This window comes from Mirounga angustirostris, unplaced genomic scaffold (assembly GCF_029215605.1).
Source record: "Mirounga angustirostris isolate CCGP_5_RB_7025 unplaced genomic scaffold, mMirAng1.0.hap1 SCAF_13, whole genome shotgun sequence".
Classification (NCBI taxonomy): domain Eukaryota; kingdom Metazoa; phylum Chordata; class Mammalia; order Carnivora; family Phocidae; genus Mirounga; species Mirounga angustirostris.
Genome location: NW_026991721.1, coordinates 7663703 through 7678029, shown reverse-complemented (window position 1 = coordinate 7678029; position 14327 = coordinate 7663703). Strand labels below are relative to the sequence as shown.

General features: G+C 59.2%; 1 protein-coding gene across 1 annotated transcript in view; it reads right to left on the bottom strand.

Annotated features, from left to right (window-relative positions):
• NRXN2 (neurexin 2) overlaps positions 1-14327 on the bottom strand; it is a 99501-nt gene that overhangs the window by 38560 nt on the left and 46614 nt on the right. The window contains exons 10-16 of the mRNA XM_064576231.1: positions 9811-9841; positions 9251-9255; positions 8172-8291; positions 7440-7821; positions 6617-6807; positions 4860-5033; positions 4399-4518 (exon numbers count right to left, since the gene is read on the bottom strand). Of these exons, the coding sequence (XP_064432301.1) occupies positions 4399-4518; positions 4860-5033; positions 6617-6807; positions 7440-7821; positions 8172-8291; positions 9251-9255; positions 9811-9841 (1023 nt within the window). The remainder of the gene's footprint in view (positions 1-4398; positions 4519-4859; positions 5034-6616; positions 6808-7439; positions 7822-8171; positions 8292-9250; positions 9256-9810; positions 9842-14327) is intronic.

Here is a 14327-nt window from a genome sequence, read left to right as displayed (position 1 = left end):
AAGAGAGGCAGCTCTCTTCCTCCTCCTTCCCTTCCCCCGCACCTGGACGAACCCCAATAGGGCTCTCTGGTCCAGCACGCAGAGATGTGGCCACGGCCACCTCTGCACGCACCCCTCGGAACACACGTGCACGCTAGGATGTGGACGGGTATGGAGACACCCACGTGCGCATACAGGCACCAGTGGGCGCGCAGACACACACAGGCTCAGACACATACATGCATACATGTGCTCATAGACACTGGCACACGGACTCACAGTCAGCGCGGGGGAGGGGCACGGGGTATACACGTGGACCGAGGCACACATCTGCACACACATACATGTTTGGCCACAAGCGATGAACAGCCAACATACACACAGACACCTCCTCCCAGCTTACCCTCCAAAAACAATGACCCAGAGCCTCAAAGGTACTCAAGAGTAAGACATGTCACACACGCATAGTCTTCTCACCACCTCCCCAAAAGGATGCTCCCCTACCCCCTGGACACCCCTGCTGGACTCCTCCAATCCTTCCTCTCCACTCCCCCTGCCCCTCCGCCAGCCTCAACCTCTCCCTCCACGGAGTTTCGAGGACACCCGTCCAGTGAGTGTCCCACGTAAGACAAAACGCTTCCTGGGTCACTTATGTTCAGCTGAGGAAGCCACTTAATCTAGGTGCCCCTCCACTGGGATCTGCCCCCTCCCCAGAGTTTTGGGGACCTCTGGAAAACACTTGTCATAGCCCAAGAGGTAAGTGCAGAGAGGCTCCCTTTCCCTCATCTGGATGTGACCTCTGCACCCACATCAATCTGGGTTGGGTTAGGACCAGGGAAGGGGGGTTATGTGGGGGAGAGCCAGAGGGTAAAGAAAGGAAAAGGGAGGGAGGTGGACATGGACCTGGAAGGAGCCAAAGAAATAGTGGGGTAGAGTGGGGAGTAGAGGTGGTGAAGAAAGGGCAAAAGGAAGGGGGAGGTGATGTGAGAAAGGGGAGAGGGAATGGGGGGCGCCCAGGGAGGAGAGGGCTGGCTCCTGCTTATCCATTCTGAATTCCATCTTGGAGCAAAAACTGTCACCAAGAGCCGCGCACGTGCTTCAAGCGGCTCCCGAATGCAGTCAGCACCCGGGACAGCTCCTCTGTTGCCAAGGCCACCTCCCCAACCTCGTGAGCTGACAGGGGCCCCCGTCTGGCCCCAGGCCCTCCAGAAGTGAAGAAGGGGTTCCTCAGAAGAGAAGGCTACAAGGTGCTACAGGGCTTCAGGAGGGAGGAGAGTAGAGACAGCAGCCTGCGAAGCAGGGCCAGGGTCCCCCAAAGCCTTGTCCTCCGGCCCTCTCCGTCCCATTCTAATGCCCCTGGCTCCGGAATAGAGACTGACAGAGCTCTGAGCAGGCAGAAAATGTATGGTCCCCGAGGGAGGGAGGGAGGGGCCGGTGGCAGTGAGAGGAGAGGAAGGGAAACCGACTAGAGGCCAATCAATATCAGTGAGTGGGAAGTAGAGAGAGTTGGAGGGGGTGACGCTGGGGAGCGAGGGGAGAGACAGAGGGTACAAAAGAAGAGAGGTGTGCGAGAGATCAATAGAGGCTGCAGAGAGGGACAGAGCAAGAGGATGAGCTGAGAAACAGAGACAGGGGCAGACTTGGTGAAGAGCTACCTGCCTGCGAGGGGTGGGCTCTGAAAGACAGAACCCCGGGGCAGAACTGATGGGAGCGCCTGGGTCCTGAACCCCAGCCCCATGGCAGGGAGTGTCCCTCCTCTCTTCCCTTCCTCTCTTGCTTCATATTCTCTTTTTCATTCTCTCTCCACTTTCCTCTCTCTCAGGGCAGAGATGGGTTCCCTCCTGTTAAATCTCCTGCCTTCTCAGAGCAGACTAATGAGCTTTAAAGGGACACAGAGGTCCTTCACACCCCATGTCACAGATGGAGAAACTGAGGCCACAAGTTGGGAAAGTCTGTCTGGAATGAAGGTCAGACCTCTCCTCATCCCAGTCTCTGGTTCAAGTGATGCCTGAGACAACCCCAACCCTCTGAAGACACCCTGGCCAGGCCCACTCTCCTCCCTGTCTTCAGGCACAGAGCCCCTTGGTGCCCAGGGGTAGAGTGAACTGAACAGGCCTCTCGGCCAGGTTCCTGCTTGGCCTTGTGCCTCAACTGGGCCCCGACAAGACCAGCCATAGAGAGGCAGCATGAACAAGAAATAGCTGAGCCGTGGAGACTTAGGAGACACAACCCCCAGAGAAGAGGGAAGTATGGTTTGGGGAGCAACGGCAGAGCCGCCAGCCCCAGGTTCCCGCCCTGCCCTTCTCGGAAGGTCCCCCAGGGCTGGCATTTGGAGAAACAGCAGGCAGAATCCCGCCGGCTGCCAGGCTGTACCCACCTTGTCTTTACCTGCATGGCTCTGCTCAGGCTCTGCCACCAGACACACAGACCAATGCTCAGGGATGGTGCTTCTTCCTGAGACGTGCCCTGCTCCCCAGCCCCGATTACCCCTGCCTCCCACCTGCCTGGAACCTGGAAAAGCTCTTCCAGCCTCTCTTCCCACCCTTGCTAAAAGATGGCGTGACTCCCTAAACCCCCACCAACCATTATGCCGGCTTCCAGAAGGTTCCAGTGTGTGGGGCTGTAGTAGTGACAATGGGCAGCGGCATTTCTTGACCGTGATCCCTTGCACCCCAGGCAAGAAATGCCCACTATTAGCACCCCCAGCACCCGGGGCCTAAATGAGCAGCAGGAGGTAACAGAGGCAGCAGCTCCTAGGGCCTAGCTGCACTCTGCCCCCAGCACCCTAGGACTTAGGGCATGCGGCCTCGGGGTCCTCATCAGTTGAACAGGACGGTCAGTCTCCATCCCCCTGTCTTCATTGAGGAACAAATTCAAAGGGCCCTGTAAGCTGCCAAACACTAAACAATCAGCGGACATTGCTACTATTAAGAAGCAAAGTTACCACCATCTCCAGATCTCCTGTGTACAGCGACTGAGCTGGGTAGAAAGAGGCCTAGCCCTGTCTTTATTCCCCAGTAGCCAGGGCTCGAGTGTCCCTGAGCTGGCCCTCGTCTGGAGGCTTTGGAAGGAACAGAGAGCAGCAGGTCAGACGAGAAAATCCTGGAGACAAGAGGGGGATGTGGAGGTTCTCAAGGCTGGGCCATGCCTGAGAGCACCAGGACAATGCTGAGGGAGACGGGCTAGACATACTTCCAGAGGAGAAGGAAAAAACCAAGGCCTGCCAAGAGCCCAAGCCCCCCAACAGGCAGGTTTATCCAGTAAGAAACTCAGGACTCAGGCCCAGATGACGAAGGCTCCAAGGTCTGTCAAGGAGGCAAAGGCAGTGGCCCCAGTTCTTAGCCCAGATCTACTATTAACTACCCCCCCAGAAATCCACCCACCCCTCCGGGCCTCAGTTTCCATCTTTGTAAAATGAAGAAGCCCAGTGCTGCGTCGTGGTGTGTGTGTGTGTGTATGTGTGCGTGTGTGTGTGTGTATGTGTGTATGTGTGTCTTTCTGCAGGCCTCTGACTTGTCACATCCCTAGTCTCTCAGCAGGGCTACTCCAAGGAAGACCATTCAAGTGATGCCTGAGAAGGCTGCCCTCTCCCCAGCTGCTGCCCCAGCCCAATCATCCAAGAGAAACGCCACAGCCCCCCTCAGATAGGAGGTCACCTCTCCCCACTGCCTGCCCCAAGCTCTCACCAGCTGCTGGCCACCAACCACGAGGGAGTGGAGACGGCTGCTCACCCTCCCCTCTCCAGGGAGGGGCCTCAAACAACATGCAAGTTGGCAGACAGATGCCCAGACGGGGAGGAGAAGAACCAGACAAGGACATGGAGGAGTGTCCTTGTGGCCCCAAGGGACAACCTGCAGAGATTTTCCAGGGGGCGGGGGGATAAGGGACCTGCACAGCTGGGGTCTAGGGAAGCTAGCTAGGCCTGGCCTCCTGGGAACCTCCTGAGCCTGCCCCTTGGGAGTGGGCCCACTCTGGGCAAGAAATAAGAGACTTCCACTGCATGCTTCAGAGGGCACCAGAGGAATGGGGGTGCAGGTCAACGCCTGCCCCCTATCCTGCACCATAGCATGTATGTGGAGCTACAAATAAGACACGGAAGACTATCACCCAAATCTCACGGGGATAGCAACAGAGGCTGATGCCTTTGGTTATAGGTGAAGGGAGCAGTGTCCAACCAGCTCCGACCGAGGAGAGGAGGCCATCTGTCAACAGATCGCCCCAGGGACTCAGCAGCAGCAATCCTGCACGGGCCCAAAAGAAAAGACTCCAGAGTGGACCGTAGCCAGCAGCTCCCTTGGCTCTCATGGCAGGAAGGGATAAGAAGGAAGCAAGCAGCATGGCTCTCGGAGACTCCCCCCTCCTCCCAGAAAGTCCCCATAGCTGGGCATGGGCCAGGAACCCCCCTTCCCGGGCACTCACGGTCGTTGCAGACAGGGCCTCCATAGGAAGTCATGGTGCAGTCACAGGTGAAGCCGTCCCACTGCTGCAGGCAAACGCCCTGGTTGGCACAGGACTCTTCGGTGCAGGTGGTGCTGGGGCCTGGAAGAGGCAGGAGGAAGGAACACCCCCCGCTCAGCCAAGCCCCTTCCCTCCCCAGGAGGTGTGGAAGCTTCAGAGCCAGGCGGGAGGTCCTGCTCTCAACCCTGCCAGATTGGAAGGGCCAAATCCTGACAGGGGCATGGGGGGCGGGGAGTGGACAGGTGCTCAGGGACTGCTAGGCTTGGCCTTGAACTATGATAAGGGACCAGGGTAAGAGGCAACAGGAAGGGCAAACGACTCTTCACCCTCTGCACCCCTGCCCCAGAGCCGCCCCGATGCACCCCTGCAGCTTGGCCCTCCTGCAGCCTGTAGTCACCCCAACTCCTCCACCCTCCACTCACCGTCGCAGCCCCTCTCCACCTGCCCGATGCGGTGCAGGGCGTCAGCGATGAGGTCTGGGAGGCGTCCGTTGAGGTCCACCGAGGCCAGGCAGCCCTGAAAGCCATCCCGGGAGGCCACCAGCTTGGGCAGGTTGCTGAACATGTTCTTGCTCAGACCACCAATGTACAACTCCCCTGTAAAGGGGGGGGGGTCAAAACCTCGGCATCCTGGTCCCCGGTCCCCTCCCAGGACACCAGCCTCTGGTTGACAAGTCCTCCCAGCCTGCAGCATCCCCTCCCAGGCTCCAGTTTCCATACAGAGATCCCACGACCCACCCCCACCTCTTCCTCCTTCCTTCTCCACTTTGCCATCTGTCTGCTCCCCTCCCAGAGAAGCCCAGATGCCCAGGGCGGTCTTGCTTGGGGGGGGTGGGGAGCAGCTGGAAGAACGGGTTCCATGCACTCTCCCACACATCTGATTCCAGTTCCGGCCTGTAATCAGGGCCTTTCAGAGGCGTGAGGCCCTCCCTGGGCCCCTCCCACTCCCTCCCTTCTCCCTGTTCCCAGAGCTTCTTCAGGCCTCTCCCAGCCAGCTCTCACTTCCCTCCCGGGTGCTCTAACCCAGCTCCCTTTCCCCGACAGCTGGGGCTGGGCCTGGGGACACTGAGCGACTCCAGAAAGCAGTTCTCCTCAGGGACACTTGACCCCACGCCCCGCTGCCTGGCCACGTCACACCAACTCCCTGGAAATCTTGGCCCGCCCATCACAGAGCTTCAGCAAGACAGAGTCTTGGCCACTGGCTCCTCGAAACAGAGAGGAGCCCAGACCCCCCTCGGGTTTGCCGCCCCGGATTCTCTGTGACACACTGCCCCCTTCTGGGAGCTGGGGGGACTGGCAGCACTCTGCCGGCACCAGACCCAGCTTCTAGCTCCAACCCTGCCTCCGGCTCACTGGCCTCTGAAGCTCCCATTTTCTCCTCTCCAAGAGGGGGGTGAATTCAAGAGGGTCTCTGAGGACCCTCCCCAAGTCCAGACAGTCTGAGTCACACTGACACGCAGAGGTCCCCATGGGGCTGAGGCCCGCTTGGAGCCAGTGGAGGAGGCAGCTCATGCTGCCCCAGTGGGCTCTGGAGAAGCTGCAGGGCTCATCTTCACTCTTGGTCCAACGCCCGGGCTTTAGGCTCCCTCCCTCCCCTCTCAAGCACCCATTCTGAGGACAGGCGTTGGTGACTTCGAGAGCTTCCCCAGAGACCCTGGGGAACGCGTGACCCTGGTGTGACACAGACCCTACAGGGAAGCCTGGGTCCAAAAGAACCCCCCGAGTCAGCCCAGCCAATGCCCAAAGTAGGGCAGCAGACAGGGAGCCCACAACTGTTACTCCCTCCTCCTCTTATCAACTGCCCCCTCCCAGCCCACCCGGGGGAGGCACCTGCCCAGACGCTGAGCTTCCCATTCTCTTTCCAGCCCTCAGCCAAGGCAGGCTTGTCCGGCTTGGAGGCCCAAGAGGCCTTCAGCAGCCCTGGGCTGCCTACTCCTAGCTCCAGAGCGAGGCCACCAAGCTCCCCGCGAGGCACATCTTGTGGCCAGGCTTCCCTTGTTGAGGACAGCCTCACGGGAGAGCTGAACAGAAAACATCAGGCTGGACACAGCAGAGAATGGGAATGAGGTGGAAACCACAGTGGCAGTGGAGAGAGAGGATCCCAGGGCCGGGGGAGAGCTTGCTGCGGCCGAGGGGGGTCTGGGTTAGGCCAGGCCTTCTCCACAGGCCCCAGGCCCCACCTTTGAGATCGAGGTTTCGGGCGCCATTGGAGTGCTGCGTGACTGTGCGGGAGTCAATCTTGAGCGTGTGCACATTTCCTGGGTCCCTGGACACCACCACGTTGTGCCACTGGTTGTCATTGACTGGTTTGTCTGAGTTCCCCTTCATCAAGGACGGGCCATTCCCCAGGTCAAACACGTAGTGGATGTACCTGCCCCACAGTAGGGAGGAGACACTGGGTCAAGGCGGGGGCAAAGCTGGGAGGGCAGGGTAAGGAGGAGCTATGGTTCGCAAGGGGTTCCAGGTACCACGGGACAAAGGGATAGAGAGGGAGACCTCAGAGTGGAGGGACCCAGCCCAATGGCAAGAGGACTCTGGTGTGAAGTCCCATCATGGAGAGAACGTGGGGATGGAGGGCCACAGAGGAGCCAGCTCCTGAGACAGCCTCAGAAGACGAGCTGGTCTGGGGAGAGGTTTGTGGGGACAGCAGGGCCCTCTGGGGGCGGGGGCAGGACAGAGCTGCTCTAGGGTGGGGTCCTCTCAGGCAAGAGAGGCCACAAGGGCCGGGCCCTGCCTTCTGCCTGTAGAAAGGCCCTGCCCGAGCCCAGACAGTGAACGGAGGACAGCTATAACTGGGAGAATCCTGGCGAGGCCGTAACTGGGGAGTCACCAGGGTGGAAGAAGGGGGTGCTGCTTTTCCATCTCGGCTGGTGGCTGGGGACCTGAACCTTGAGCTGTGGTTCAAGGGGACTGGATATCTCAGCCAGCGGCTGGGGGCCGGATCGTGGTCAGCAGGGAAAGGGGATCCCTTCCTCGCCAGCGGTGCCGGGCCCAGCACCTCACCCCTTGACCAGCTCGATGACAATGAAGTCATTGCCGTTGCCCGAGTTGAACAGGAGAAGCCCATCAGGGGCTGTGGTCTTGAACTGGAAGAAGAGGTGCATGGAAGCGTAGGCTTGGAGCGTGGCGAGCGCCAGGTAGCTGCTGCGACTCTTGAAGGTGACCGGATCGGCCACAATGGCCCGTAGGCCGAAGCGAGCGTTGAGCTCGCAGTAGGTGATGTCACCGTCCTTACACTGGTCCATGTAGGGCTGGCCGTTGAACACCAGCCCACTCAGGTGCCCGATGAAGTTGGAGGGCACCACGGAGATGAAGCGTCGCTCCGTCATGATGCCCGTCTCGATGTTGTGGAACTCCAGCCGCGTATGGGCTCCTGCCATCTGTCCTGCTTGGGGCCAGACACAGAGATGAGGTGGGCAGACTGGGGGAGCATTTCCGGGGCTGGGCCTTGGGTCTCCCAGGAGCCTCCCTTCCACACAAGGGCCTCGGGGGGAGGGGTGCCGGCAGCTGGGCCTTGGAGGAGCCGGCTGACTCACTGGTCCAGCGCCCAGGGGCATCCGGGGCCATGCCGCCTGCAAGGAGCACCCCCTAATATGCCACTCCTCGGGGAAAAATGGCAGCCGTAGCTTGCCAGAATGCTGCCCCAGGGAGGGAGGCCCAGGAAGTTGTCACCAAGAAGAGAGCCATCCACAGGCCGCTGGAGATGTATCCACTCCCTGGTCTCAGAGCACTTACCCTCCACCGTGACATTGTCCACAGACAGCTGCAAGCTCTTGCCACGCCGCACCACCCTCACCGTGTGCCACTCGTTGTCGTTGAGCTTGTGGCCCGCAAAGAGCGTCTCAGGGCCTTTACCTGTGGCACCAAGGGGGGAGTGAGCACGGCGCTCCCACGCGCCCGCGTATGGCTTCCTGTGCCGCCCCAAGCGCGCACAGAGTCTCATCCCCGCGCACACAGGTGCGCGCACACAGCTTGCCGCACCTCTTCAGCCGTGCCACGCACCCACACGCACAAGGACACACGCTCACACGATGGTTCCACACCCCGTCACAACTCCAGATAACAGTACTGCCACTTTGTGCGACTGCCAAGGGCATCATTGGAATAGAGTCTGATGGGAAAGGTGCCTCTAGACTGGTGCCCCGAGGCCCTGCCACAGACACTCATACCTACAACCAATATTTTCTTTCCAAGTCTTCTAAGGAACTTCAATGTCAGTGTGTGTAGCCAGCAGTGAGATTCCCAGCATATAGGCATAGACCTATAATTTTCAAAAATACAGAGCATTACCATGCCCCCACGTGTGAGTCTGCACCCACAGCTTCGCTGCTGGCAGTGAAACCTTCGTAGAGACACGCAGCTCCCCCATCTCCGGAGGGACCCCGTGGGACCCTTCTGTACACAGCTGGTTAACTCCACACATCTGGACATGTGACCACACACACAGCGCAGCCAACACGGCCAGAGAGGGGAACCTTTCTTAGGAATCATGACCACTTATTCAAGACCAGGATTATCTGATCCCAAGTCTAGGATGAAATATATTTTTCTGTAGAATGATGCTACACCGCGTTGCACACCCAGATCACCACCGGGCCCCCCGGGGCTCAGGCCAGAGGGGACCGGGCTCACCAGGCATGCGCACACAGGGACCAAACACCCACAGAGACACGCTGAGCACACACAGCCCCTCTGCAGGCGTCTGCCGTGCTCCCGGGCTCTCTTGCGTGACATCAGGGCACACCATGCAGAAACACTCTCTCAGAGACGGAACATTGAGCCCAGCACACTGGGATGCTCAGAAATGTCCACACCTGCTCTCCCCCTCACCCCAGCCGAGAGCCTCCCTGTCCCCTCTGAATGCACCCCAAACTTGGCAGGAACTCAGCCCCCACCCGCCACAGGAACTGTGGAGGGCTGAACTTTGAAGCCCGGACCCTGTTCCCCCACCCTCATCTTCTTTCTTGCGTGCCTCGCCCTCCCCCTTGTGGCCACCTCTGGAGATGCAGTGGAATGTCCCCACTCCTCTCCGGCTTCTTCTGGCCGTAGGGTGGTGGGCCTTCCTGTGGGAGGTGCCACCAAGGCTTTGCCCCGCCCTCCTGAGGACTTGAGATGACAAGGCTTCCTGGCCTTCCTTTGCTCAGACCTAGGGAGCATGCTGACCCACGGTCCTCCACCAACTCTTCCTGGTTCAGCGTCACTGGGCCCGTTCTGCCCTCCACAGCCACCCCACCCCCACCCACCCTCATGCCTGCTCCCCTCCCCACACCCACTGCCCAACGCCCACACAAGCTAGCCCCCGCTCTCCCTCCCCAGATCCCAGCGTCCAGCATCCCAGGCCCCTGGGGGCTCTGCAGAAGAAGAGGGAAGCCACTTACTGGGTGCGCAGCCGACGCGCAGGCAGTCTGGGGGGGCCATGGGGCGGGCAGAGGGGGAGGGGAGACAAAAAGGCAAAACAAGTTTTTTGTTTTTTTGTTTTTTACATCCTTCACAGGCAGGGGTGTCTGCGGGCGGGGGTTCCCCCCGGGACCACTTTCCGGGGACCACGCGTGCCCAGGTGCCCTCTCCCCTTCCTCAGTTGGACCCCTGTCCCTCCTGCCCCCAAGAGGGCTCCAACCCTCCCCAGAGCTGGGAGGCAGGGCAGTCAGGTGATGGGAAGAGGGCTTGCGTCTCCCTTAGAGGGGCCCAGGCCTCTCATGTCTGAGGGAGATGGGCACCTTGGGAATCCCAGTCGTACAGGGGATCATAGTGGGGCTGCGGGCTTGACCAACCCCACATCTCCACATCTCCGGGAGGGAGATGGATGGGGAGGGCCAGAATCCCTGCATCCCCTGCTCTGGGAAGACTCCCTGCTCAGAGCCCAAGTTGTGACACGTCACTCCCCATGCCCCCTGGGCTCTGAGCTAAATGGAGGGGTCTGCCCCAGGACTCCCTTCCCGAGGCCATCCACCTCCCAAAGTCCCAGGGGGCCAGCACCACCCCTCCAGGAACCTTCCTTCTACCCTTCCTAACACGGAGGATGCCAGGCTGCCACTGGGGACTGGAGTGATCTCTCACCCTGAAGAGCAACTAGCATCGATCTGTTCTCCAAGGGAGGGGCCAGGGCCTCACAAATGGGGATACCAAGGCCCCCAAAGTATGATTCCAAAGGACACCCAGCGAGTCAGGGACAGGCAGGCACCATAGGCTAAGTCTCCTGTCCCCGCTCCAGCCCCAGCATTGCTATCCTATGACTCCAGGGTCAGCGGGCCCCATGTGGCCAGAAAGCACGCTATCTACACAGAACTGCAGCCCAGGGCCCCAGGGTCTTGGGCAACCCCCACCCCACCTCGATGGGACACATTATCCACACCGTGTTAGTCAGCCAGCCTTACAGAGGGAACGGACACTAGGGTTCTACAAAGCTGGGAATTGGGGCCCTTTGGACACCTGCACCATGCCATCGGACCCAGACAGCCTGGGGCTGCAGAAGTCCTACACCCTGAGGCAGAGGAGCTGGGTCCTAATCTCATTATGTGGCTGTGGGCAAATGGCTTTTCTCTGAGCCTCAGCTTTCCTCCCTGTGAGCTGAGAACAAGAAAGAGGGGTTCAGCAGGCGGGCCCTTGTCTTTCAGAAAAGGGGCAGTTTCCAGCAATATCCTGGCATCCTATGGCTCCTCCCAGAGCAGGCTCTACCCACAGCCCTATGCCCAGGAAACAAAGGCGGGGGCATCTGGCATCCCTTGGGCCCCTGAAGGTTCCTGCAGTGGAGGTGAACAGATTCCCCTGTGGCTCTGGGGGCATGGGCCCCTCGGGCAGTACGGCTGAGCTCCACACGCGTTGTCAACCACAACAGAAGAGTGGGGGGAGCAGCCGGGACCCTGAGCCACTGCCTGGCACCAAGGGAGGGAAGAGGAAGCAGAGGAAGGCCAAGGAACAGATTCAGGGGAAAGTCAGAGGCCCAGTGAGAAGAGGTCGAGAGGGTGCAGAGAGAAAAGAGGAAGGAAGGGGGAGCTGAGGGAAGGAGAAGCTAGATGGAAGGAGGGGAAGAATGTCAGGGTGAGGGTGGGAGGGTGCCAGGCCTGCAGTCAGGTCACGGGGGCTCTCTTTGGGCCAGCAGAGCCTTCACCAATGAAGGGTCCAAAAAAGAAAAAAGGGGCTGGAAGGGCAGGCCGATCCCCTGTTGGGAAAAGCTCAGTTCTTCCCCTCCCCAGCAGGGGAGTGCCAGGAATGGGGGTCCATCTGTCCAGAGAAGAGGTGTTGGCTCCAGGTCCACCCCCTGCAAGGACCCACCCTCAGAAGCCCCGCTCCAGTGGGGTTTGAGGACAGCAAACACCCTGTGAAGACGGAGGCAGGCAGAAAGTGGGGGTGAGAGAGGGCACCAGCCCTCCGGGCACCCAGCCGCCCGGAGCCAGCTCAGGCAGCACTGGCTAGCGACTTGTTAGCTAGTGACCTGCGCCTCAGGTTCTGGGAAGGAATGGAAGTGACAGGTCTGCGCAGACCCACCAAGGTCCTGGCTGGACATAGAGACCAGGACGAGGGGATGAGTGTGTGAGGAAACAGGTGGGAAAGGTCACCTGCATGTTAAGGAACCCAGGGTAAAGAACCTAGGCTTTCCATCTACGCCCCACCTGATCCCCTGCCCCACCCAGACCACACAGATCCCACAGATGGGAGATGGTAGGCCCAAGGCTCCTATGCAAGAAGCCTCAGGAGCCCACTGGCCAGAAGCTCATCTCAGAAGTGACATGAAAGAGTGGCAGTCTGCAGTTCTTGTTCGGAGCAATCTCCCCGGCAGCCCAGGCTATGGGAGGAGTTTGAGAACCACTGACAGCCCCCAACCCCCCCCCCCCACAATGAAGCACCCTTCCATGGCCTCGGGGGTTAACAGGCTTTGGAACATAATGTGTATTCAGCCTGGTTTATGACAAGAACGAGTTAGGCTTACTCTGTATGGCCTGAGAGGGCAGAACTAGGTCCACAAGTGGGAACTTCAGAAGGGGCGGCTGACACGAAGGAAAAAAGACCCAATGATTAGAGTGGCCATCAGAGGTGGGGAGCTCCTGACATGGGCAGCTGAGCAGAGATGGAGGAACTAACGGGTAACTCACACATGGGCCGGGGCGGGGATGGGGAATGCTGGCTGGAGGAGGTAACTTCTAAGGGTATCTCCAGCTTGTAGATTCTCCTATTACAATATGCCCTTCATATCAGCCTCATGGACAGCTGGGTCTTCAGGGGCACGCCTGATGGAGGGCAACAGGGACGGGCCAGGCTGGGCAATGGCCCAAGAGGCCATACCAAGGGCAAAAGGACCCAGGAACACAGGTCACAGTGGAACAGGGTGATGAATCCAGGGGACTCTAGTGTTCTCTGGGGACAGAAATTAACCACCTGCTCAGAAGCTGCAGACAGCAGAGCTTAGGGTACTTGCTCAGTGTCTGCAGGCCAAGGGACAGGACAGGAGGCACAGTCCAGTGTCTCTAGCATCCTCTGCCCAGAAGGACGCAGCGGCTCCTGGTTGGCCCTTCCTGGCCCAGCAAACGCCCCACCTTCTGAAGCTGGCACTGAGAGCCTCCTCCCAGTTGTCCCACCAAGTGACCACCGGCAGCCTCACTTCCCTCTTTAGGACCCAGCATCAAGTCTGCATCCTTCCACCGAGCATCTGACAGGTTGCAGAGCTGCCTTCCTTCCCTACAAGATGAGACCTCGAGGCCAGAGAGCAAGGCTTCTCAGGCTTCTCTCTGGTCCCCAGCAGTAAGTCCAGCCCAGGACCAGCCTTGGTGGTGTTCCCCGCCTGTGAGGCCCCACAGGCCCTGGGTAGCAAGCAGGTTGGGGAAGCAGGAGTCAGACTGGGTCATGCAGTGTGGAAGCAAGCCTCCAGGCCTGGTTTGAAGCTTAGGTCCTTACCCCAGTAAGATTTTCCTTAGAGAAGGCTGGGTGAGTCCCTACATATGTGTCCTGCATCTGTGTAATGCCTTCATTCCCGTTATTCCATCTGAGCCTCAAAACCACCATAGAAGGTAAACAGAGCGAGGATCCTTAACTTCATTTTACAGATAAAACAGAGGCCCAGCAGAGGGTAATGACTTACCCAGCAGTCAAAGAGACTGGGTCTGAAACCCAGATCTCCTGGCCCCAGGCCCAGTGCTCTTCCCATCAGAGCCTGAGGCTGCATGGCTCGGTGCGGATCACACAGCAGCCACACGCCTCCCTGTACACATGTCCCTCAGTATTGTGGACAGATGCATCTGCACCAAGCATTTGGTCATGGCTTGTCATGAGCCATATTAGAGATGGCATCTCTGCATGGGGCCCGTCAGAGGCAGGGGTGAGAGGCAGTGACAGGTGAGAGGTGGGAGGACTGTCTTGCTGGCTGGCATCCTGAGGGCCACCTTCTTCTCTGCCTTCTAAGTACTTATGAGGCACAGACAGAAAAGCATGCCGATGGGAAGGAGAGGGTAGATCCTAAGGGTGAAAGGTCTTGAGGACCCACCAGAGAGCATTTTCCTGGCTGAGGACACCGCCTCCTGTCTAATCTAAAGGAACCCAAGCTTCTTCCCCAAGCACCTAAGACAGCCCAGGTGAGGAAGAAGCATCTGCCTTCCCTGCAAACAGAAGGCCAGAGATGTTCCCTACTGTATCACTCCCCAGCACACAGAACCATGTGCTACTGTGCGGAGAACACACACCTCCCAGGGCGAAGGAGTATGTCACACTGGGTCTGGGTACACAGACCAGGAATGTCTGAGGAAGCACAGGGCCACTCATGGGGTCCTGGGCTGGTGCCTTCCTCCCATGACCATTTCAGAGGGACCAGGGGTATTGTACAGACCATGAGACATTGGCCAAAGGGGGTCTCCCTTCCCACTTTCCCCCCTGCAGCACTGACACCCAGCACCCACTCTGTGG